General features: G+C 49.3%; 1 protein-coding gene across 1 annotated transcript in view; it reads right to left on the bottom strand.

Moving 5' to 3' along the window:
* Slit1 (slit guidance ligand 1) overlaps positions 1-24,640 on the bottom strand; it is a 144,278-nt gene that overhangs the window by 104,079 nt on the left and 15,559 nt on the right. Inside the window, exons 2-4 of the mRNA XM_032891963.1 lie at positions 23,822-23,893; positions 22,239-22,310; positions 17,071-17,142 (exon numbers count right to left, since the gene is read on the bottom strand). Coding sequence (XP_032747854.1) covers positions 17,071-17,142; positions 22,239-22,310; positions 23,822-23,893 — 216 coding nt within the window. The remainder of the gene's footprint in view (positions 1-17,070; positions 17,143-22,238; positions 22,311-23,821; positions 23,894-24,640) is intronic.

Here is a 24,640-nt window from a genome sequence, read left to right on the forward strand (position 1 = left end):
AGAGAGAGAGAGAGAGAGAGAGAGAGAGAGAGAGAATCCATGCTTACACATCATACCTCCCCAGCCATGGCTTACATGCCTGCACACGCACACACACACACACAGAGAGAGAGAGAGAGAGAGAGAGAGAGAGAGAGAGAGAGAGATCCATGCACACATCATACCTCCCCAGCCATGGCTTACATGCCTGCACACGCACACACACACACACACACACACACACACACACACACAAAGACTTTCAAAAGCAAAGAAAACCAAGTTGGAGGTTTTGCCCCAGGTTAAGTAGAGGAACAGCCAGCTCCAGGGTAGAGTCTTAATTCCCATATCCCGTCTGTCCCTGGGTTAAAGTCATTCCAGCAGTGCCAGAGAAGACAGCATCCAAACGGAAGAAGCTGCCCGTGGCTTCACCAGGTAAATGGCTCACTCGTTCCTCTGGAAATACACTGCAGAGCCTCACAGCCGCTTCCACCAGCAATAGATGATGCCAATCTGCAAAGGACACACTGGCAGGAGCCCAGGGGACAGTCACTAAGGTCTGTGCTGAGTGTTCAAATGACCTGCTGCCACCCCTGAGGGGGAAACTGAGGTTGTTTTCATGCTAAGGCCTGCTGGCTCCGAAAGATGCCATTAAAAACCATCAATAAACGTGTTCCAGCTCTTGCTTACGCCGCTTACTGTAAGAACCTGCCCCAGAATGATTTCTCGTCCTTTGCTTCCTGTAAAGGAAGGTGTGACACGTAGGAAACTGGCTCCTGTTTTCCAGTCGCCTCTCAAGCGGTAAGATGTCCAGGTCCTCGGGTGCTGAATTCAATATGACCCAGTCAGGAGAAGATGGATGGCAGTGGGGGACGTTGGCACAGCTGTGTGGCCAATGTGTGTGCGTCTGTCCTTGTGAAATAACGGCCCTTCACGTCTACTCATTTTCCTTCATATTCCCCCACCACCACCCCGACCCCATTTCATGGGTACTGGGAGGCGAAAGGCTGGCTATAAACCAGCCATCAAACCCTCGCAGCTTAAACCACCCCCTTGGGAAATGAGAAACATCAAGAAGCTACGGCTAACTCCGCCTAAACCCAAGGCCTTGCCTAATTCCTCCTCATACCCGTGCCCGACAAATGACCGCACGCGGCAGGCTGGTACTACGTTAGCTGGGTGAGTGAATCCACCATCCATCCAGAGGCAGAGGTCCGGCCCCTACAAAGTGGGGTGGGCTGCCTCTCAGCCCGCAGCAGGCTGGGGGTCGGCTCCAGAATTCCCATCCCCACCGCCTTCCGGCTAAGATTAAGCAGAGAATTCCCATAGCCCAGGGATGTTCACCACGGGAAACTGGAAGTCCTCCGGGCTCTAAGGCCAGCTGCTACTTTGCAAACACCAACTGGGGGTCACATTAAGGATTCACACCATGGTCCAGAGCCTTGGAGGAGGGGTCCACAGTGCCCCCATCAGTTATGGGGGGGGGGATCTGTCTCTTCTTTCTTAAACATTCCTAAGGGCTCTGAAGAAGACAGATAAATGAACAAAGACGCATAAATAAAAAGTTCCTTCTTGTTGTTGTGTTTTTTAAAGAGTATTATTAACTTGATCAAAAAAAAAGAAAAGACAGTTGGTGTGTAGCCGACAGAACCCAAGCCTTCACTGACAAGCACGCTCACTGTTCTGGACTCCAGGACGCCTGGGGTTGTCTGGGGAACCCCACGGAAGCCATAAAAGTCCAAATACAAACTGTGAAATGGCTTCCTCCAAAAGCCCCCAGGCAATAAATACTGTCCCCCGCTTTGGGAGGTGACATGTTCAAAGGGTCTTTGTGGAAGTGGCACGCAGAGCTACTGGGCTTCCCCATCTTCAGGCTCCTATCGTAGGAGCACAGCGTGAGTCCCCATGGATACACACAGGGATGCCCCAGATTAGCACAGCCTTGCAGCGGTGAGGTGAGACTCCTTCCCACCCCGCATCTTTACCTTTGTGCCTGGCATTTATCCCCCCACCCCTGCTAGCCCCCATTCCTTGAGCAAGGCAGAGCAGCGTGGATTCTCACCCTCAGGCCATCGCTCATCCTGGCCACATCCCCAGGAGTCACTACATCTCTGGCTTTGGCCTTGAGGACGGTGACAGCGGTGCCTGTCTCCTTGCCAAGGGGGATGTCACACCACCAAAATTTATGCGCCAGTTTTCCTTGTACCAGCTTTTCCCAGGTTACCTCCCCGCCCATTACTACCCCATTAGTTGCTATGTGTTCCCCCTAACTGTCGCCAGCCCACACTATCTCTTTGTTGGCCTTGCAGCACCCGGCCAGCCCCTCCCCAACCAGAGATGCAACTTAAACTTCTCAATGTAAGATAGTCCCTCCTTCCCTCCCATCCTCCCTCCTGCTGCAAGCCGGGGCGCCTTTTGCAAAGCAAACCCCATGCGGGGACCCTCTGCTCTGTTTGGACAGTGTAAGTGGGCCCCAGAATTGCCTGAAGCCCCTGGTTCTGTAGGAACACCCTTCCTTATTGGTATTCCATCAATAACTTTCTCTCCTAACCCCTTCTTGCTTGGCCTCTGAGGTCTGCTACAGAGGTGCCTTTGTTGGAAGATCCCAGGGAGCAGAAACCAGGCTCCTAAAAGCAAGGGTGTCAACTTCAAAAGGGGAATGAGTCAAGGTGCAGGGAGACAAGTGGGCGGGGCCAGGCAACTGAGCACTACGCCTGAGGAGTGCTGTGGCGAAGCCACACCTCCTGTCCCGTTCTAAAACTGATTCATTGGTCTTGTGTCAGCTCTGACTCTCAAACGTGAGACAGAATCCAGGGTCTGGTAAATATTTTTGTTCAGCAGTTCGCTAGAGCCACCTTGCTGGAGAGCGGCTCCCAACTCAGAGTCTTGAGTCAGGGGAATTTCATGCTTGGCTCACCTGCCAGTTTCACAGCACGATCGGAGGGAGGCCATGCTCTGTTCCCAAACGCTCCCCTGCTAAACGGCTGTGATTGTGAACACCCCAAAGCTATCATGCCCGGGCTCCAGGTCTTCTGCATGCATCCTGACAGACATGGACAAAGCCGGTGCTTGTTCTCTTCTGGGGAAGAGGAAGGAGTGGACAGCCCACCACCATGTCAGGGAGCCCCCTCAGGGTTCAGGAAGCCTGTCCCATGCGGGACAGAACACTAAATGCTTCCCCAAACCTCCTGCCCACTGTGCTCAGCTTCCGGAACAAGTCAGTTCCCCCATCCTCGGTTCTCCCATCCTTGGAAAAACTCTTCACAAGGCTTTAAAATGGCTCACAGCTTCATCAGCGTTTCCTTCTCCTCACTCCAAAACCCCCAGGCCTGAGAGCATACCCCACGTGAAAGACTCTCCAGGTGGCTCCCCACGTTTGCCACCCTCCTCCAGGGCACAGACACACATGACAAAACACAGATCCGGGTGCCGGGCACTGTCCTCTGGGTGTGTTTGCTTCAGTTCCTTTAAGGGCTGACAAAATAGACTTCAAGGAAGCACTAGTCAGGAGAGAGAAAGAAAGTCATTTCACGCTGACTGGGGAATGATCCAAGGGGCATTACAGAGCCAAACACGCACACGGCACAGGTGAATCCTGTTCCTAAAACAAGCCTGAAACAAAGACAGTCACAGATCAACCCTAACCCGGTCATCATGGGGGCAGCGCAGCAACGAAACAGAGACGCACCGCGCTGACGGCGTCCTATCAGATGAACTTAACAGATTGGAATGCTCTGTGAAGCATCCCAGCCCAGCGCTGCAAAAGACACAGTCGTCTCAGCAGCCCTGTGCTTTCTCTAAAGCAAATCCTGCATCAGGACATAAAACACAGGAAAAACGAAATCACGTCTTGCATTCTACTGACCATGAGATCAACCGCAAGCAAAACCAGAAGAAGAAAAAAATAATCCACAAACTCACAGAGATCAAACAACACACCACTGAATGAAGAAATCTTAGAATTGAAAGAAAATGAAGACACGGCATACCAAAATCTGTGGGATACAACGGAAGCAGCCTAAGGGGGAAGGAAGTTCACGCCAAGAGCACCTACAACAAAGACTGGAGTTTGGTGGGTAAAGGTGCTTGCTGCCAAATCCTATTACCTGAGTTTATCCCAGGCCTGAGACCAGTGCCTAAAGTTGGCCTTCTGACCTCCACACACATGCAATGGCATTCATGTGTTAATACACACATGTATACACGTGCACATGCACACACACATGCACATACATACACATATACACATGTGCACATACACATACAGACACACATGCACAATACATACACACACAGACACACAGACACACATGCACACGCAGACACACACATGCACATACACACACATATACACATGTGCACATACACACACAGACACACATGTGCACAATACATACACATACATACACACAGACACACACATGTGCACATACATACTCACATAGACACACACATACACAGACACACAAACACACACACGTGCATATACATACACAAAATGAAAGTAAACTTTTTAAATGTATTAAAACAAAAAAAATTGAAAATAAACAACCTAATAATCACCTTTTAGCCATGTACAAGCCAAGGAACATTAGACATAAATAATGAAATTGTTGAAGTAGAAACCAAAAAAAAAAAAAATTTACAAAGAATTGATGAAACCCTTAGGCAAATCGACCAAAAGAGAAATAGAGAACAAGAAGATTAATGAAATTGGAAATGAAAATAGAGACATTACAACAGACACCAAAAAATTCAAAACATCATAAGGACAAGCCTTAAAATTACATTCCATTAAAATCCAAAAGAAAATGACACTTTGCCAGTGTAACCTGCCAACGCTAAACCAAGATGGGATTTTTAAAAAAAATTTAGACAGGTCTATAACAAGCCAACCATATTGAAGCAGGAATTAAAAATCTCCCAACTAAAATGTCAATGGGGTCTGGGAGATGGCCCAGTGAATAGTGCTTGTTGCACTAAGTAAGAGGACCAGAGTTCAAATCCACAGGATGCATGCAAAAGCCAGCCATGACAGCACATGTCTGCAAGCCCTGTTGCTGTAAGACAACAGGAAATGAAGTCACACAAGACACCCTGCCACAACAAAGTGAGAAGCATGGACTGATACGATTGTCCTCTCACATCTGCACAGACCAATAAAGGCATTTTTATTGTGTATGCACACTTGCACTCACAAGTATGAACACACACATCACACACACACACACACACACACACACACACACACACCCTGCAATTTTGTAAGCAAAATAAAGTATTTAAATCTCAACTCAGAAAGCTTCACTGAGGGATTGTATCAGGGCTTAAAAAAAAAAAAATCAGCACCAATCCTTTTCAAATTATTCCATAAAATAGACACTGAAAGAATGCTTCCAAACTCGTTTCCATAGCTAGTCATCACCTTGATACTCAAACTAAATAGATACACAAAAGATTATATAATAATTGCTCTAATAAACCTAGATGCGTAAATTCTCGATAGGATACTTGCATGCTGAACTCGTGATCATATTTTGTTTAAAAGACTTAAAAACAGAAGCGAAGCTGGCTAAGAAGAATGCAGAACTAGCAGGAGTGGGCCGGGGCAAACAAGAATACGGGCAACGGGCTGTGAAGATGATCAAAATACATCATGTATTTTATGAAAACGTCATAATGAAACCCATCATTATGTATAATTGATGTATGCTAATAAAAACATTTCTAAAGCACAGGCAGATCTTAACCAGGGAAAGAAAGTGAATGGGGTTGACGTCCTTGAAGAAAACCGTGGCTCCAGATCCATTAAACTGTGACAAGGCACCATGGGAAAACTGGCTCTCAGCCATCGTCATCTCACAAGAGTCATGAATACTAACAAGTTACAAATTGTCTCATTAAAATGTGAAGAAAAAAAATGCTAGACGTGGCATCCGTTACACCCCAGTGCTAGGGAAGATAAGCAGGAGGATCATGAGTTTGAGGCCAGCCTCTGCTACTCAAGGAGACCCTGTTTAAAAAGAATAAGCTAAGGTGCGAGAGATGGGTAAAAGTACTCCCTGAGCTGCACAAATTTGAGAACCTAAGTTCAACTCCCAGAACCATACGGAAGGAGAAAACTGACTCCTTAGTTGTCCCTGAACTCCACATGCAAACTGCAGTATGGGGACCCACATCACACACACACACACACACACACACACACACACACACACACACACACACACACACACACACCACCACCACCACCACCACACCACCACCAAAATAATAATACATTTTTTTTTAAATAAAGGAAACGTACAGCTCCTATCAAAGTCTGAGAGTTCTGCTAGGAAACAGGCTGCTGTCACCTCACAGCTTCTGGTGACTCTATCCTGACAGTGGCTGTCTTTTAGTGAGCCCTGGCACCAGACCCAATCTGACCCATGAAGCCCACTCTTGTATACTGGTGTGTGTGAGGGTCAGGTCCAACTAGCCTACTCTGTCAGGGTTCTGGAAAAAATAGTACAAAAAAGCCAGGGCCTTGGGAGAGACTTGAGGGTGTCCTTTTATTGCCTTTTTCCCCCAACCTGCAACCCCCAAGACTACTTGTAAGAACAGGGGCACTCTGAGCCCCCTAGGACCAAGACTGGGCTCCTGCAGCTTCCTCATTAATGCTGGGAATGAAGCCAGACAGGTCCTAGGTGGATGGACATCCAGGAGTCCCCGCCATGAGACAGAACATTGCATGCCAGAGTTGGGGCAGAAACAGCTCACACAACAGTGGTTCCCAGCCAGAAAAGATCTTTTTCTTAAGCTTTCCTCACCACGCACCCAAACCCAGCAGCTGAAAGAGCTGGGCTGTTAAAATATCTGCATCAATAATGTATCCTCCCAAATGAATCAGCCGTCAGGCAGGGCTTCTCACCCTGCAGGCTGACTGCAGAGTCTGCCCACACTGCAAGGTTCAACAAACCAAAGACAGCACGCTGCGTGCAATAGCCCACGGGATTCCTGCAAAGACCAGAGTGCCCAGAGGAACTCCACCAGCTGTCCTTTGAGCTTCTGAGACCCTTTGCCTTGATGCATCCTAAGATCCCCAAGCAGGAACATACAGTTTCCATTAGAGGAGAAACTGGGTGGATAGAGGGAAGGTGGTGCATCCAAGGGGTAGAGCATTATCTAATTAGGAAAATGAAGACATTTTGGTAGCACAATGCTATTAAATCCATTTATGTGGCACAGGACAGGAGGGTCCTTGGAAACAGAAAGCAGAACAGGGAGGTAGAGGCACTGTTTAAAGGAGACAGGTTTTGGGGGACTACATGTATATGTGGACAACGGTGACATCTTCGGACACTTTTTCCACCCCCCATGTGTTACCACACTCCTCAGGACTTAGACCCACCTTCCTAGAAACCCTCTCTCTCGGGCTGGGGATTTAGCTCAGCGGTAGAGCGCTTACCTAGGGAAGCGCAAGGCCCTGGGTTCGGTCCCCAGCTCGAAAAAAGAACAAAAAAAAAAAAAAAAAAAAAAAAAAAACCCCCAACTACCCCTCCCCTTCTTTTTTTTTTTTTTTTTTTTTTTTTTTTTTATTAACTTGAGTATTTCTTATTTACATTTCGAGTGTTATTCCCTTTCCCGGTTTCCAGGCAAACATCCCCCTCCCCCTCCCCTTCCTTATGGGTGTTCCCTCCCAACCCTCCCCCATTGCTGCCCTCTCCCCAACAGTCTAGTTCACTAGGGGTTCAGTCTTAGCAGGACCCAGGGCTTCCCCTTCCACTGGTGCTCTTACTAGGATATTCATTGCTACCTATGAGGTCAGAGTCCAGGGTCAGTCCATGTATAGTCTTTAGGTAGTGGCTTAGTCCCTGGAAGCTCTGGTTGGTTGGCATTGCTGTACATATGGGGTCTCGAGCTCCTTCAAGCTCTTCCAGTTCTTTCTCTGATTCCTTCAACAGGGGTCCTGTTCTCAGTTCAGTGGTTTCCTGCTGGCATTCGCCTCTGTATTTGCTGTATTCTGGCTGTGTCTCTCAGGAGCGATCTGCATTCACATTTTGATCCTCCGTCTTGAGTTTCATTTGTTCTAGGCATCTAGGGTAATTCAAGCATTTGGGCTAATAGCCACTTATCAATGTCTCTCCCTCTTCTTGACAAGGTTTTCTATGACAAAGCTGTGCGGCCTGGTGAGCCCGTGTGCCCAGCAGGTCCCCTGCTCCCACAGCCAGATCTGCCAACAATTGGCCATGCCACATGGTGCTCAGCCGGGCCAGCCTCAGTTCCCCCACGTAAGACATGGGGTCGCATGGAACCGTGACAACCGAAAGCAGAAATGGAGTTGGACGTGTCTGGCATGAAAGACTGAGCAGATGGTTATATAACAACTCCATGTTGCAATGATATTAAACTTAATTAAAAAAAAATAAAAGCGTTTCTATGTGTGTATTGGAGAGATGACTCAGTCAGGAAAACACCTGTCACGTAAGTTGGAGGACCTGAACTCAGATCCCCGGTACCTCATAAAGAGCCTGGAAAAGCAGCACACATCCGTAACCACAGCACTGGGGGAGGGTTGAGAAGGACAGACAGGTAGATGCCTAGAGGCCAATGGCCAGCCAGTCTAGATGATTAGTGAGCTCTAGACTCAATGAAAAACCGTGTCAAGAACTGAAGGTGAGGGAGAACAATGAGGAAGATGCTGGTCACCAGCTCTGGCCTCCAGAAACACACACACACACACACACACACACACACACACACACACACACACATCTGCATGCACATATATGCACGTATGCATCTGCACACACATACTCACACACTCAAACGCCCATATGCAAATTTGAACACCAAGCCAGACATACTTCTACATACCTGCGGTCCCAGCACCCATGAGGCAGAAGCAGGAGACTACTAGTTCATGAGTTCAAGACCAGTGTGGTCTGTAGAGTCAGTTCCAAGCTAGCTATGGCTTCACCTTCTTTTCTTTTTTTTTTTTTTTGACATTAAATTTATGTTTATTTGCCTCAAAGCAGATAGATAACCTTAAAATCCTAGGTTTTCATGTACCAACATGGATAACTGTTTTCCCAACTTACTTGATCATGTTTTTCTCAGTGTTAAATCTCTACAAAATATGCTTATTAATTAATGAGTGCGCCTATTATCATCCTTCTTCTTTCCTTTTTTCTCTTACAGACTGACCACAGTTTCCCTCCCTCTACTCTTCCCAGTCCCCATCTCCCCCACCTCCTCTCTTCCACAGATCCACTCCTCCATGCAGAAAAGAGCAGGCCCCCCGGGGTATCTACTGACCATGGTATAGCAAGTTACAGTAAGACCAGGCACAAACCCTCATATCAAGACTGGGCGAGGCAACCCAGTAGGAAGAAAAGGGTCCCGAGAGCAGGCAAAGGAGACTCCCCTGACTCTCACTGTTAGGAGTCCCACAAGAACACCCAGCTACACAACCATAACGCATCTGCAGGCGACCTTGAGACCCTTTCTTATCAGCAATCCCACACATACCAATCTTTTTTTAATAAAAAGTAAAAATATTTCCATGCTAGCTGAAACTTTGTTAAATGCCTTTCTTGGTGGGACAGCTAAATCCCTTGTCCACTAATTGTCCAAAGTTCAATACCCTTGTATAAGTGTAAGACTTCAAAGTATAAGAGAAAAAAACCCTCACTCCCTGTCTTCCCAAACAGCCTCTGCCTGCACACGCACCTCCCTACTTTGTCTCCTCTGGCTTAAGAACTCTGTCTGCTTTATACTGCTCTGTACAGTGTTACAGCCAAGTCAGCACAGCGCCCTGGGCATCCTCATAGGACCAACAACTCGAAGGCCTTTTTGGGGAGCTCCCTGGATGTTTATAACTGTGAAGGCCAGCATGGTTCTGAGCCAGTTTGGGGCTGGGCTGGGTCCAAAAACATGGGCCAGATCTGTGTGGACGTCCGTCCATGCTGCGCACAGAGGCTTGCTGGGCGTACAGCTGTCAACGTGAGGCCAGCCGCCCTGCCCTTTTCTCTGAGGCTCCTGAGCCAGCCCAGTGGGATGCTGGCCCTGTTCTCTCCCATTTTGACAGCAGGCACAAATTTAATGATGGGAAGGCACTTTGCAAATCCAGACCGCTGGGTAATTGCTAACTCATTCTCCCAGACTGTGCTCTGAGGGCTATGGAGGTGATCGCCTGCTCTCAGGGTTGGCCCCTCAGCTCTCCAACTTCAGCCAGAGCAGGCAGAAGTAAATACCCTACAGGGGTCTCCACCTAAGCCCTCCCCCAGTACACAGGGGGAGCAAGACCTTCCTAAGCAGGAACCAAAGAAAAGGCTGTGATAATGTTACTGATAGGAGCCCTTCTACCCCAACTAGCTCAGGATTCATGGCAACCTTGATCCTGAAATCCTTATAAACACACACACACGCACGCACATGCACGCCTCACTCTAGTTTAACCATAGTTTAGTCATAAGACCATGGCTTTGGGATCAGATGCACCTGCATTCAAACCTAGACTCTCATGATTCTTGTTCGAGACTAACAACTCTAAGCCCAGAAGGTATTAAAACAGATTCCCTGAAAAACATAACTTCGTAACGAGGGAACAAGTTTGGAAATGGGACCACCCAAATCTCCTGGAGTGGCATGTGGACATGTCACTTTCATGGACATCTACAGGGCTCGGGGGCTAGAAGGACATGTTTGAATTCTAATAACTTCACTAGAGTGGCCAATCCCAGACATGGCGGATAGGTGGGGCCAGGTGCCTGTCTTACTCTAGCCTGCCTCAGCTCTGACAGGTAAGAAGCGTTGTGGACAAGGCTGGCCTTGAACTCACAGAGATCCATCTGCCTCTGCCTGGGGAGTGTTAAGATTAAAGACGTGCACCACTACTCCTGGCTTGGAGTTTTCTGGGCCTTTGTTTTTTTTTTAATTCTGTTTTCGTTTTTATTGTGTCTGTGAATGGAATGTACGAGTATGGGCTCATGTCATGAAATGCACGTGGAGATCAGAGAACCACTTCCAGGAGTCGGTTCACTCCTGCACCATGTTCCAGGTCAGACTGGTCGTCCAGCTTGCATAGACAAGCATCTTCACCTGCTGAGTCATCTCTTGGCCACTCCCCAGAGCTTTACGACACAGGAGAATGTGCTAGACGCAGGAAAGTCCCCTAGCGATGACCCTACTTGGACCAGCTTTTCCTCTAACCATTTAAGCGAGGCCATTTTTTTCATCAACACCGTGAGCCTCTCACAGGCTTCCTGTCTCTGGACAAAGCTTCAAGAACTTTCTGGAAAGAGAGAACGTTAAGAAATGATGGACACCTAGCAAGACTCCTGGGGGACAGCGCGGACAGGAAGGAGGCTCCACCAGAGCTGCACTTCCCACACAGCTGTCTGCGTCTTCTCAGAAACTGGACAAGCTCAGCAGTTCTGCCTCCTGGCCTGGACGTGTGGCAATAGCGAGGTCACCTTCTGCTTCGGGTAATTTCCCTGGGAGGCGAGGCAGATCCTTTCTGTACAGCTATTTGTTTCAGGGAAGTAGCCTCCTGCCTCCGATGGGGGCTGGGCCCTGGCGGCGGGAAGGGGCGCTTTGTTCTTCTGACCAGTGCTGACAGTTTAATTAAACCCAGCTTGAGACAGGTTCGCGGGGGTCAGTCATTCCTCCACAGAGCTGCGCAGGCCCCACAGCCTGGCTCCCACCACCAGGGCCTTGTTAATGCATTAACGTAGTCTTTATGACAGGGATATGTACACACATGGGAAGTAGATGTCCGGGCTGCCTCTGTCACTGCCTGCCCCTCCCAAGCCTGCAGAAATCTGCAGAGACCAAGAAGTCAATCCGGGGTGGATGCGTAAGGCCCCCAAGGCTAAACAGAAGCTCAGAGAACCTGAGTATCCCTTTCTCATCATCATTTGAAGATGAGTTAAAGGATGTAGGCAGCCCAGGGAACTTCTTGTCTGTCAGATCTGGGGAGACAAGTTAGGGCACAGACAAACACCTGGCCCAACCTAACCAAGGGAAGTCTGGGATTGGCCACTATAGAGAAGTTATCAGAATTCAAACATGTCTGTCTACCCCCAAACCTGATCCCTGTGGAAGTCCATGAAAGTGACATTTCTACACCCTCCGAGAATTGAGTGACAAGTGAAAAGTTGGTCCAAACCAAGGTAACCTGCCACCAGGTGCAGCCACCTGAGGAGACTCAGGTGTGGCACATCTCTCAGACGGCACCTGTGGTAGACTGTCACCTCCTGGACAGGTGGACACGTTGAACCTATAAGGCTATCCAAGTTCACGGTCACAGACAGAGCAGGTTCAAATTTGGCTCAGCTCTTGGACATGTCCCAAAGTCTCTGGGCCTTGAATACTTTCATCTATAAAAAGGGGATGTCTCAGTCAGGGTTTCTACTCCTACAAACACCATGACCAAGAAGCAAGTCGGGGAGGAAAGGGTTTATTCAGCTTACACCTCCACATTGCTGTTCATCACCAAAGGGAGTCAGGACTGGAACTCACACAGGTCAGGAAGCAGGAGCTGATGCAGAGGCCATGGAGGGATGTTACTTACTGGCTTGCTTCCCCTGGTTTGCTCAGCTTACTCTCTCATAGAACCACCCACCATGGGCCCTCCCCGCTTGATCACTAGTTGAGAAAATGCCTTACAGCTGGGTCTCATGGGGGCATTTCCTCAATGGAGGCTCCGTTCTCTGTGATAACTCCAGCTTGTGTCACGTTGACACACAGAACCAGCCAGCACAGGGGACATGCCGGCTGGCTCACTAGACTAACGGAAGCCAACTGACGAGCTTCAGGTTCCGTAAGAGGGCCTGGCTCCACACAAAAATGAAAAGTAATGGAGAAAAATGCTCAACATCAATTTCCAGCCTCCATACCTACGTGCACACTTGTGTACACGTACCCACACGTGCACATGTGCACGTGTGCAGTCAACCCATGAGCACGCATGCACACGCACACAAGGCACACACACATTCACCAATTTTTAAAAGAAATGGTAAGAAAGAGAAGAAGCAAGGGACCCTCAATTGGACGATAAAGACTTTAGCTACGGTTTGAGGTCCGCCTACGTGGGCTCTGCTAGCGTCCCATCCACTACTCAAGAGTGTGACCAAGAGGACAGTCACAGCCACACTTCAGTCTTTCTGCTGGCCAGCAGCTCAGCCGCCCTCTGTGGCCCCTCTGCGTATTTCGGCAGGGGTATCTACATCCTCCTTTACAAAAGTAACTGTGGGAAGCAGAAGCTGAGGACAGGTCTCTGTGCATGAGAACATGATGCTAAGATTCTAATTTAAGGAGGACAACTCTAGACCAGGCCAGGTCTGCAGAGACAAGGGAAGCCAACACGGAAACTCAGCTGTGTCAAGGGCGGGGTCACTGAGGCTGGAGGTATAGGAGTCAGGTTTGTTCCCCCAGAGCAATCCCAGCACGGATGTCCAATATTTCCTGATACCGGTCCCGTACCACAGTGCTAATGGTGCTAAGGCACAAAGGTTTTCATCTCTCTTCAACCTCACAAGCCCTGGGACGTGAACGTTATTTTGGTCCCACAAAAGAGCAGCTGGATCCACGGGGCTAAAGGAAGCCACACCGTGCGTCTGGGACTGGTTTGTTTAGGGTTTTATGGCACTGAGCCTTCTCCTGTGTTGGGCGAGCATTGTACCGCGGCCTTGCCTCCCTGCCCACCGGTGTTAGTTTTAATTCAGACACTGGGGCTTTCCATAACTGTTCAAAGTTGGCAGGCTTCCTACCATAAATACAATACGTCCTTCTTAAAGAACATCTGGGAAACACAAAAGAGAAAAAAAACACCCGCAGTCGATCCCTGCTAGAATGATGCAGTCGTTTTCCAAGCATTATTTAGAGTAATTCAGGGATCAATACGACTCTGGCTTTTGATATCACAAACATCTGCATGATTTGACATCTCCCATGAAGGCCGTTTCTGATGACTGCTTAAGTACTCTGTCAAGCGGCTGTGCTGGAATCTGTCTAACCACTCCCCTGATATGGAGCATTAAGGTTCTTCCCGTGCTTTCTTCAATATTCTAAATATGGCTGCAGTGTGCATCTTTATGCTGGGGCTTTATCTCCCTGGGTGGATACTCGGTGGAAAAATTCCAGGTCCTGGTTTAAGCCCAGTTTCAGGTTCATTATGGACCCTCAGAGTCTAATTCCAGTCCTTATGTCCAACTGCTCCGTGACCCAAGGCACAGCACCTCTCTGGGACATCCACTGTGCATTTGGAAGGAATGGACAAGCTATCCCAACACCAGGGGGAATGTTAGTGTAGAACACACAGTAGACGCACTTAACTTCTGGAAGCTGCACAGACAAGATCAATTGGACAGTACCACCTGAACACCCCGGCCACACCCTCCCCAACACATTTGGTTTCTCTCAAGTCCACTGCCACACTGATTAGCGGAGCATCTGCGTGAAAGTCTTTAATTTTCTCCAGATGTAAAGGCTTAGTAACAGATCCCTCCAAAGCAAAGGGAAAGTCAACAGAGGGACCAGAAACAAGGCGCGGGTGCTGGTCTTAGCCTGCCTTCTTAAGGGATGCTGTGGACCTGGAGCTGAGACAGCTCCAGTGAGATCACAACACCAGCTGACCCCACAAACCCCCACCACCGTTGGGCCTAAAATGGACCAATATAATCCCTATCCCCAAATCTCCAGAGGTAGGACCCAAGACCCCACAGAGATCTGATCTATGTGGTCCCAAGGAGAAGAAGGGTTGACACTGTGGCCAATGCAAATGTTGGAGCAATGAAGTCATGGCTACCAAGACGCATCCTGGGCCCCTCGGTGCTACAGCAAGGAGCAAGACAGCAAAGTGAACTGAAAGACCTAGAAACATCCTCGCGTCTCAGTAGCTGTGGGGGAGAGCTGCGCCTTAAGCTAGGAACTTGATGGTCATGCTTTACCCTCCCACCCCACCGTCACCCCTACCAGTCCTCGGGGTAGCAGGCCTGAGAGCTTTGTGACCAGAGCAACTGGGGGACTTGTTATCAGATGTTTACGTCAGCAGAACATGATGGGAGTGAGGCAGAGTAGCAGCATTAAACCTTTAAATACTCCCGCCTCGGGCTGGAGGGATGGCTCAGTGGTTAAGAGCACTGACTGCTCTTCCAGAGGTCCTGAGTTCAAATCCCAGCAACCACATGGTGGCTCACAACCATCTGTAATGGGATCTGATGCCCTCCTCTGGTGTGTCTGAAGACAGCTACAGTGTATTTAATATATAATAAGTAAATAAATCTTTAAAAAATATACTCCCGTCTCTGTTCCCCATATAGTCACCACCATGGCGCCTGGGTGAGCCACGACTTGACCAATAAAACTTTGCTCAGCCATCTCCCTAGAAGGTGCCCTTTTCAAGACAGCTCATGCTGGAGGTGCACAGGATGCACGGGCGCCATCATGATCAAGTCTTTGGTTGATGTCGGTGGAACATGCTAACAGGCCTTCTCTTCTGAGTGCTGCTGGCTCCTGTGCCTTGCTTACACAGGGGATTCAGAAATATCTCGGAGAGGCTGGGCATAGTGTCGTGGTAGAATGTGTGCACAGCACACCGGAGGCCCGGGGTTCTATTTCCAGCACCAAAGCAAAGAGTGAGGAGGGACGCGAGACAGACTTGAGGAAAACAATCTCTCTTCGCCCAGAGCCAGCGATGGGCTATAGCCCTACGTAAAAATGTCCTCCTGCCAAATGCAAGGGAACAGATGCCTGGAAAGCAAGGCAGGAAGCATTCAGATGTATGGCTTTAGTTTAGAGCTTGGAAATACCACCACCCCCACAAGAGCTTGAGGCCACTGCTTCCCTTGGCTCCCAGCCCAGGGGATTGCCAGGAGCAGGTGTCCTCTTCTTCAGGCTCCTCTCTCCTTGAGTGGATTTCCATATGTTGGTTTGGTTACAAAGTCTGGCTACTTAATATTTGTTAAAGTGTGGAAGACCTTTGCTCCAAAATTCCTATTGAAGTATGAAACATGAAGAGCTTTGGGGTAGGAGTCAAGGTCGCTTCACATCGACTCCAAGGATATTATTTTGCCTCTCCAACCTTGCCTCCACAATGGTAAAGCTACGAGACACCCTTTCACAGTCACATGTGCCAGGTGCAGGAGTTCCTTGCAGGGAACCTGCATTATCAGGGCTATGACAGACAGGCATGGCCAGCCACCCCAGCTCAGCTGGTAGCGTACAAAGTTCAAGAAGAAATCCTGGCTTCCAAAAAGGTTACACTGAGAAAACCCAGGGCCATCTGACCTTTGATGGACTGTTTCCCAGACTGTCTCCCATTCCCTGCAGAGGTCCCCACCCCAGGCTGGCAAGATAATAACCACCATTAAGAGAGCTCAAAAATCTCCCAACTCAAAATTTGAAAATTCTCTAAAACGATATCAAAAGGGCATAGTTGGGCTAAGTAGTTATAGATGAAAAATTAAGAAATGCTCGTCCTTAGAGAACAAATGGGAGGTTCAAAGTAAAGAGTGTCCTGATATGCAAGATAGCAGTCCAATAACGAGCTCCCCACCACAGAGGCAGCCAAGCGAAGACCTAGTGTGGACTGAGAGCCCATCCAACCCCAGATCCCACAAAACAGAATAGACAGTAGAACAACTCAAAACCATGGAGAGTCATGGCACAACAATTAGCAAGTGTCCTTTATACTTGGAGGGAGTGCATTGGCGGCCAATAAAACGACAGCTTTGCAGCCAATAAAACCATGGCTTCACACCATTGATACCAAATCCAGTCACAGAGCACATGATTCTAAAGGTAGACGGAGCTAAAGATAGAAATAGCTTCACAAGGGCTTAGTGGACTGAGTACGACCCAAGACAGGTGTGCAAAGGCAGTGACGAGGGCGTCAGCGTGACCGCAGCAAACTGAGCACAGTTGCAGACACGCCCTCCTCCAGATTCCCACACCGACTCCCATAGAGCCTGAGGCCAAGGTCAGAGTCAGAGTCAGAGCCCTGACTCCATCCCCCCAACACACACACACACACACACACACACACACACACACACACACACGCACGCACAGGGTGGGTAGCAACCCACATGTGTCACTCACAGTCTGGACAGAGCCTGGTTGTTCTGGAACAGTAGTTCAGGCAACACTTGCAGCTGGTTGCGGTTCAGTCGTCTGGAAAAGGTAAGAGGAGAGAGTCACCTAAGTGCCAGGCGATGGCAGAGGACACTCAGAAAGCACTGTATTCCAAATCATAAGGATCTGGCTGGAGCCCCAGGAGGACAAGAGTGGAGCCCCCCCCCCAAACATCTTCTCTAAAGCATGGCTCATCTGTGAGTGCCCATTGGGCCATACAGCACCAAGAAGGATAAGACCCTCAACTAAACATCTACAGCACTCTTTCTCCTTTGTTTCCCATCATCCCCATCATGACCCTCCAAGATCTGATCCCAAGCCAATCCCAGCTGGGAGTTAGATCCTTGACCTTATGAAATGTGAACTAGTTCCTAATGAGGTCAGACAGCTAAACATCCCAGTATCTAAATGCTTCCCAGTGCGTGCTCTCAGGGAGCATTGGTGTTTGTTGGACTGGCTGGCTGGGTTTTTCTTTTGATTTTGTTGTTGGTAGATAGATGATTGATAGATGATGGATGGATGGATAGACAGACAGACAGATAATGAATTATTTAAAACTAAAAGCTCAGGTGCTGGAGTAGTGGCACGGGTGTTCTTTAATCCCAGCACTCTGGAGGTAGAAGACAAATCTCTGTGAGTTCGAGGTCAGCCTGGTCTACATAGTGAGTTTCTGGACAGCCAAGGCTACATAGAAAGATCCTCTCTCAACAGCAAATAGATATATAGATAAATCAAAACAGGGGAAAAGTCAAATTAAAAGGAAAAAGATACTCAAACACCAACATGTCCCTTTCCAGGCAGCTTTTTTTCCTTGCCAAACAGTAGAGATTTTATGTCAGTGCTGAGAGGTAAATCCAGGCCTCGTGAGTGTGGAAAGGCGCTAGAAAACTGAGCTGTACCCCCGCCATGCTTTTATTTCTAATGCCTAAGGTAGTGCTTGGAAAGTTTTTAAGGCAGTAGTTCTCAACCTCCTAACGCTGTGACCCTTTAATGCAGCTCCTCATATCGTGGTCCTGTCCAAACATACAATTACTTTCTTGCTACTTCACAACTGTAATTTTGCTACGGTTATGAATCATAATGTAAATATCTGATACACAGGATATCTGATATACAAGGGTGGGTCATCCCCCAAAGAGGTCACGACCCACAAGCTGAGAACTGCCCTTCTAGGGGCAGATGAGAGCATCATCCTACACGCAGGCAGGAGCCAGAAGTCTGGGTCTAGAATCTCCCTGACGGGAAGACAGAGCACAGAAAGGATCCACACCTGCTGTGGGAAGATACCTTGTTACTTTTGAGAAACTGTAGCAGATAAAAGTAAAGAAATCTTTAGAGGGAAAGAGCAAAAGAAAGCGAGAGATCGAGAGAGCGAGAGAGGGAGAGAGGGAGAGGGAGAGCGAGAGCGAGAGCGAGAGCGAGAGAGAGAGAGAGAGAGAGAGAGAGAGAGAGAGAGAGAGAGAGAGAGAGAGAGAGACTTTTGCAAAAGTCTTCCACAAGGCATCAGCACAGTGTGCTACACACAGGCCACCCAGGTTTTCTTTCACTGACTGAAGAGCCAGCTAAGAAAAACAAAACCAAAAACCAAAGAAACCCCGACAACTTCTTCGGATCGGAGAGGAAGAGACTGAACTCCACACAGCGTACAGGACCACCTCATCCATGGTCAGCTCCTCCGAGGTGGTCTTGCATCTGATCCGTGGGAATGGCCTTTGTCACCACACTGGGGACCATCATGTTGTAGCCCAGGACAGACACCAGATTTACAGCTTTAGGGGACCAATTGGAAGAAATTGACTTTAATGGCCAGGTTCCTAGGGAAACACAGCATTGCCTTGGAAGAAAAGGGACTACAATGTAAGCCTTAAAGCAACAAGAGCAGACATAGGATCTCTCCCAGCCCCTTATCCCCAGTCCAATAAATTAATCTGGTATTTACACTGCCTGGTAATTGCTAGGTTTAGTTTTGTTTTGTTTTCCCCCAAGACTTTCTCACTTTTCTGCCTTCAATTTTTGGAAACACTCAGAAGGGGGAAGGGAAGGGAAATCAATGGCTAATTGAAAGTGGAAACATCGAAGGAGTGAACCTCATCATAGGAGACAGAAGGATCCCTCAGAATGGAAAGAGTAGCCGAGGGCGCCTGCCATTCTGTGCCTTTCTCCACTCCGGGCACCAGGGCAGATGCTTCCTGACATCCTCACAGGATGGAAGCAGAGTAAAAGGTGGGCTTCCTCCTCTCAAATGTGACAAGGATGCTCTCACCCAAGCACACACCTTCCTCCTTGCAGCAACCCCACTAGGAAATGTTTAATGCCACATCTTGCCATATAGCTTGGCTCTTACCAGGTGCCCAAGATTGGCTTGCTGACATCATGGAGTTGCCCTTTTGAGAGCTGCGATGCCAAGAGGGGAGGGTGGTAGCCTGAGCACTCTCAAAGCCATGCAGGCTCCCAAAACGGGCCCTTTCGCAGCTCCCATCCCAGCTCCTGTCCGCCATAACTGACTGCCCAGGCGACTGAGCATGCTCCAAGACCTCTGTGCAGCAGGCTAGACCTGGCTATGGCTTAGACCTCAGGACCAGCCGGGCTTCACACTCCTGCTTCTACATCGGCTCTTCCTGCGAGCTTGTGAGAAGCAGCTAAGTCTGCTCTCAACCTTGTTTACACCACAGGTACTCAGAAGTAGGGTTACACGATTTAATCAATTTCATTCACAAATGCCTCCGGGAAGAGAGTCATCTATATGAAAATTATGTTGGCTGCTTTGGAAGATCTTAGAGAAAAAAAGAGGAGAGCTGCCAATTGAAGAGCTGTTGAATTCGGTAAAAAGATTTAATTCTCCACCCAAATTGCTTCCAAGGTGCTGAAAAAAAAATCTCATTCTACCTTAAAGAAACCCAAACAAAAAAATAAAGGTTTGTGTGTGTGGTTTGGATGAATAAAGCCATACAGAACCCCAGTCACTGTCTTATACCAAAAGGAATAGAGGAATTCTTGGGGGGGGAGGGTTGAGGCTGGGAAAGGGGCCAATAAATGTCCATTTCCATTTTAATTGAAAACGCTATATTCACAGGCTGTTTCTACTCGGACTCCCCACTCCCACCAGCTTTCACAAACTGATCCCCCCGGGTCCCCCACAAATCCAAGCAGATGGCCACTGCACTGGCTGCTCACTGAAGGGCTTCACAGTGCATACCTGGCACCCCTAGGTGACCCAGCCCAGGGAAAGGGAGCTGAAAGCAGACAGAAGGGACAAGGTCTGCAGAGATAAAGCCCCTGCCAGGCCTCAGGTGGCAGCAGCAGGTACAACTGGCCACGCCTCCTCAAGCCTAGACCCCTCCCACCTTCTCTTCCCCTCCAAGGCCTGGCAAAAGCAGAGGGGAGGTGGAATGGTGTCGATCCAAGCTAGCCCCGGCAGAGCCAGGTACCTTATTGTAAGAGTTTTAATAGAAAGCAAACACAGAAATGAACATCTGGCCTAGCACTGGATGGCTGGCGGCTCAGTTTAAGGCCTGGGAGGAGCGGGGAGGCTTCCAAGCTGCAAGAAGACAATGAGACTAACGCCCCCTTTCTATTGGTTTAACGCTTTGTTTTCTTTAACAGGAAAGTGAAAGGAGAGAGATTAATTAGGTCCGACTCATTAGTAGTCTAAGCCTTGAAGGCAAAATGATCTGATCTCCTCCTCTGCACTTGTGGCTTAGCCTCTGGACACCTGGGTGTCTCCTCTGTAGAATGCTGCTTGTGGCACAGTTATCTCAGGGTTAGGTGACATACCACAGGGCCAAGGGTTCCAGGTAGCCCCTGGCAGTGGAAGACACTCAGTGTTAGCTGTAATTGCTATAGAAATTCATTGTGAGAACATCAAGGGAGAGACAGAGACAGAGAGAGAGAGAGAGAGAGAGAGAGAGAGAGAGAGACAGAGAGACAGAGAGACAGAGAGACAGAGAGACAGAGAGACAGAGAGACAGAGAGACAGAGACAGAGAGACAGAGAGACAGAGACAGAGAGACAGAGAGAGGGAGGGAGAATGAAGCTGAAGTAGCCCATTGTCTCACCTTTTGGTATATGTAAGAGCTAATGGTCTTACCTGTTTTCTCCTCTACTACTCTGTGTCTGTCTGTCTGTCCTCTCCCCTCCTCCTCCCTCTCCCTCTTCCTCTCCTCTCCCTCTCCCCTCCCTCCCTCTCTCTGTCTGTCTCTCTCTGTGCATGTGTGTATGTGTGTGTTTCTCTGTCTCTGTCTCTGTCTCTGTCTCTCTCTCTACACACACACACACACACACACACACACACACACACACACACACAGTCTTCACTTCCTGTCTTTCCTGCCACTTTTGTGCTGCGGGCACACCCCACTGGTGTTGATGGTGTTTCAATCTGGACCACATCTTATCTCCACCCAAATGGCTCTTTCTAAATTTTCGGTAATTTGCAAAGAACATACAGAAATATGAATTTCTAGCTATTATTCTGGTCAGTTCCTTAATATGAAATGAACTTTCTGGTCAAAGAACATGAACTCTGGAACTCTCCCACCTAACCCCTGCATCCAAACCATTTTTGCTGGACCAGATGGGCGACCTCCATAAAGAGACACGTGCTTACCCCACCCTCACCCACCAGGTCCTTTTCCTTTTCATGGTCACCAATGTGAAATGCAGACGGCTCACCAAGACCCAGCTTCAAAATTGGAGGCTCCACCCAGGAGCTCCACACAGACCCTGAGCTCTGAGCTCCCTGCCACTTCTTCACTGCTGTGCGGTGGTCCTCTGCCTAAGACAGCAAGCCTCCGGTTGGAGTAGGGGGACAGGGGATGCGGGGGTTGGGGGGAGCCCTCCCCAGGCTTCTCCCTCAGGGGCAGTGAGGTCCTTTATGAACACACCAATCAATGAATGGAGAGGTGGATGGAGGGAATTCCATTTTCCTCCGCCTGCTCTTAGGGACAAACAGGGGCCTGCCTGGAGGGTGGGGATGGATGTTGGTTTCCATTTTTCTTTTGATGACGATCTCACAATGCACTGTCAGGCAGGGCGAAGCTGGGGTCCCCTTCCTAAGCACCCCAGACTTTACATCAACCTGTTGATACCCTCTCTGTCCGCCCCAGCACCCTCCCCACCCCGCACCCTGTACTCACAGCCGCTCCAACTCCTTCATGTCATCAAAAGCTCCCCGTTCCACAGCTCCAATCTGGTTCTCCATCAGCTGCCTGGGAGGCAAAGAGACAGAATAGGTACAGGATGCTGGGCAAGGGCTCCTAGGAACCGCTGGAAAAGGTAAGAACCCAACGAACTTTGCAGGGCAATGTGGGCTGGGGCGGAGGGTTGTGGGGAGAGGCAGGCCCCTATATAGATCCAGATGAAAATGGTCACAATTTCACAAATTCCCCAACTCTGGTTCCTCAGCAGCAGAGTGGCACAGTGCCAATGTTCACCGCTATGGTTGATGAAGATGCTAGGCTTCTGGTCCTTCGGTCCAGAGCATGTATCTAAGAGACATGGCCAGCATGGGGGCGGGAAGCCATACCGACTGGGCAGAGTCCACACATATATATGCAACAGTTGCCAGACAACACCCCCACTGTCTGCACCATATTCTGCCTAGGCCTGTGTGCTGAAGAAAGGAGTCGGGTGCTGGGTCCAACCAACCACCTTTACAGGACTCTGCATCTTCCCCCACCCCATCCCCCAACACGCTCTGCTTCACAGGATCTGACTGGAGGGCATCCCCAAGAGATGGGGTGCTGCATGGTCATTCTGGAGATACTAAAGCACTTTTCCTTCTGTGTTCTCCCCTCTCCACACCCAAGCAGATGGGTTGCATGTTTCTGCGTGGGCTTCAGGCAGGGCTTGAAGCAGGGTGAGATATTGAGGCCAGATGTCTGTTTGCCAAGGCTGCCTCTGCTCCCCGAGATCAGAAGAGCACAGAGGGATGGGGGCATGGGGATCCAATATGAGCACCTCATCTTTGCCTGACAAGCACATCGGATGGCCCATTGCCGGTCAGCCACCTCAATCAACAGGGCTGTGCCTACCACTTCCAGGATCTCCATCCTTAGACACCTGAGTAAAGTCACGCCTGTCTTCTACTGTCCTCCTTCCCCATCACCCTCTCAACCAAGGCCTGAGGAGCCCTGCTGAGGAGAAGCCCTGCTGAGGAGGAGTCCACTGGAGAAGGTGGAGTGGAGTGTGTTCTCTGCCCTTCCATCCAGTATGTTAAATCTAACGCCCTGATGTGCTTGGAGGCAGAGCTGTTAGGGACAGAGCTACAGTGATGTGGTAATCTGGTGGGGGAGGGGGTCCTTGATACCCAGGGATCAGTGAGGACTTTCTGTATGAGCCAGGTCATGTAAGGTCGCAGTGCACAAATGCCTGATCAGGAACAAACCTGCAACACCTTGATCCAGGAACTCAGCTTCTAGAGCCTGAGTGAAGGCTAGCTATGATTTAGTCCCTGCCCGTGACTTGTTCCACCAGAGAAGGCACGAGGGAGCAGAGACCTGTAGATTCTCATGCTACCTGCTTTTCCTTCATCCCAGAGAGAGAAATGGCCAAGAGTGCACCACCCAAGTCCTCCATCCCCATTCTTTTCAGCCACATGGGAGGTAGTAAGCTCTCTGGGTCAGAACATCACCCCACTCCAACCGCTCAGGAGGCCCTTGGCTCAGACCCAAGCCTGGGGTGAGGGTAGAGGCAGACCATCAGGGGAACCCATACTCACAACACTCGAAGCTGCTTGAGCCCAGCAAAGTCATTCTTATGGATCCGAGTGATATTGTTACCATTGAGTTCCCTGGCAAAGAAAAGGGGAAAGGGAATAGTGAGACAGTGGTCTGGGCCCCCAGGGCTCAGCTCAAGCCGTTTGCCTATCCCCTCTCCCTGCAGCCCACCACCCACCAAGAAGCCCAATAGGCTGGGGCATTTGAGCACCCCATGCTCCTACAGCAGGAACAATAAAAATGGTTCACTGTTGAGGCTTGCAGAAACCCCAAACATGGCTCCACTCCAGGGACTCAGCCCAGATGGAGAGACAGGTCACAGAGCAAAGAGTCTGGAAATAGGCCATGGGGGTCATTCAGGGATATCCCAGCCAAACCTCAGAATCCCCAACCATAAAATGAAAGGCACTGATTGTGAGAGCCTCATAGTGTTACACCAGCATAAACAGGTAAGGACCATGGCGGCCCTTGGGGACAACCGTGGTATCATCATGGATGACAGTGGCTCATATTCTGACAGGAGAAGCAGAGGAGAGCCACGTAGTTCAGGAGTCCTGAGGAGATGAGACTCAAGCTGAGGACCAAAAGACTAGGTATGGAGCAAACTCAAGCAAGAGCCCACTAAGTCAGCCTGAGTGTCTGAGGGGACTGAAAGACAGACTGAGAGTTGGGGGCCATGGGTCCAGGCAAACCCAGTGCAAGCAGAGAAAAAACAAAAAACAAAAAACAAGGAGCCAATGAAGGTCTCACACAGGGGCCCATGGACCTTCCTGGAGCAGCTAGCAGGAGGCTATGGCCAAGTAGAGAAGGCTGAGCCTGCC

This window comes from Rattus rattus, chromosome 2 (assembly GCF_011064425.1).
Source record: "Rattus rattus isolate New Zealand chromosome 2, Rrattus_CSIRO_v1, whole genome shotgun sequence".
Classification (NCBI taxonomy): domain Eukaryota; kingdom Metazoa; phylum Chordata; class Mammalia; order Rodentia; family Muridae; genus Rattus; species Rattus rattus.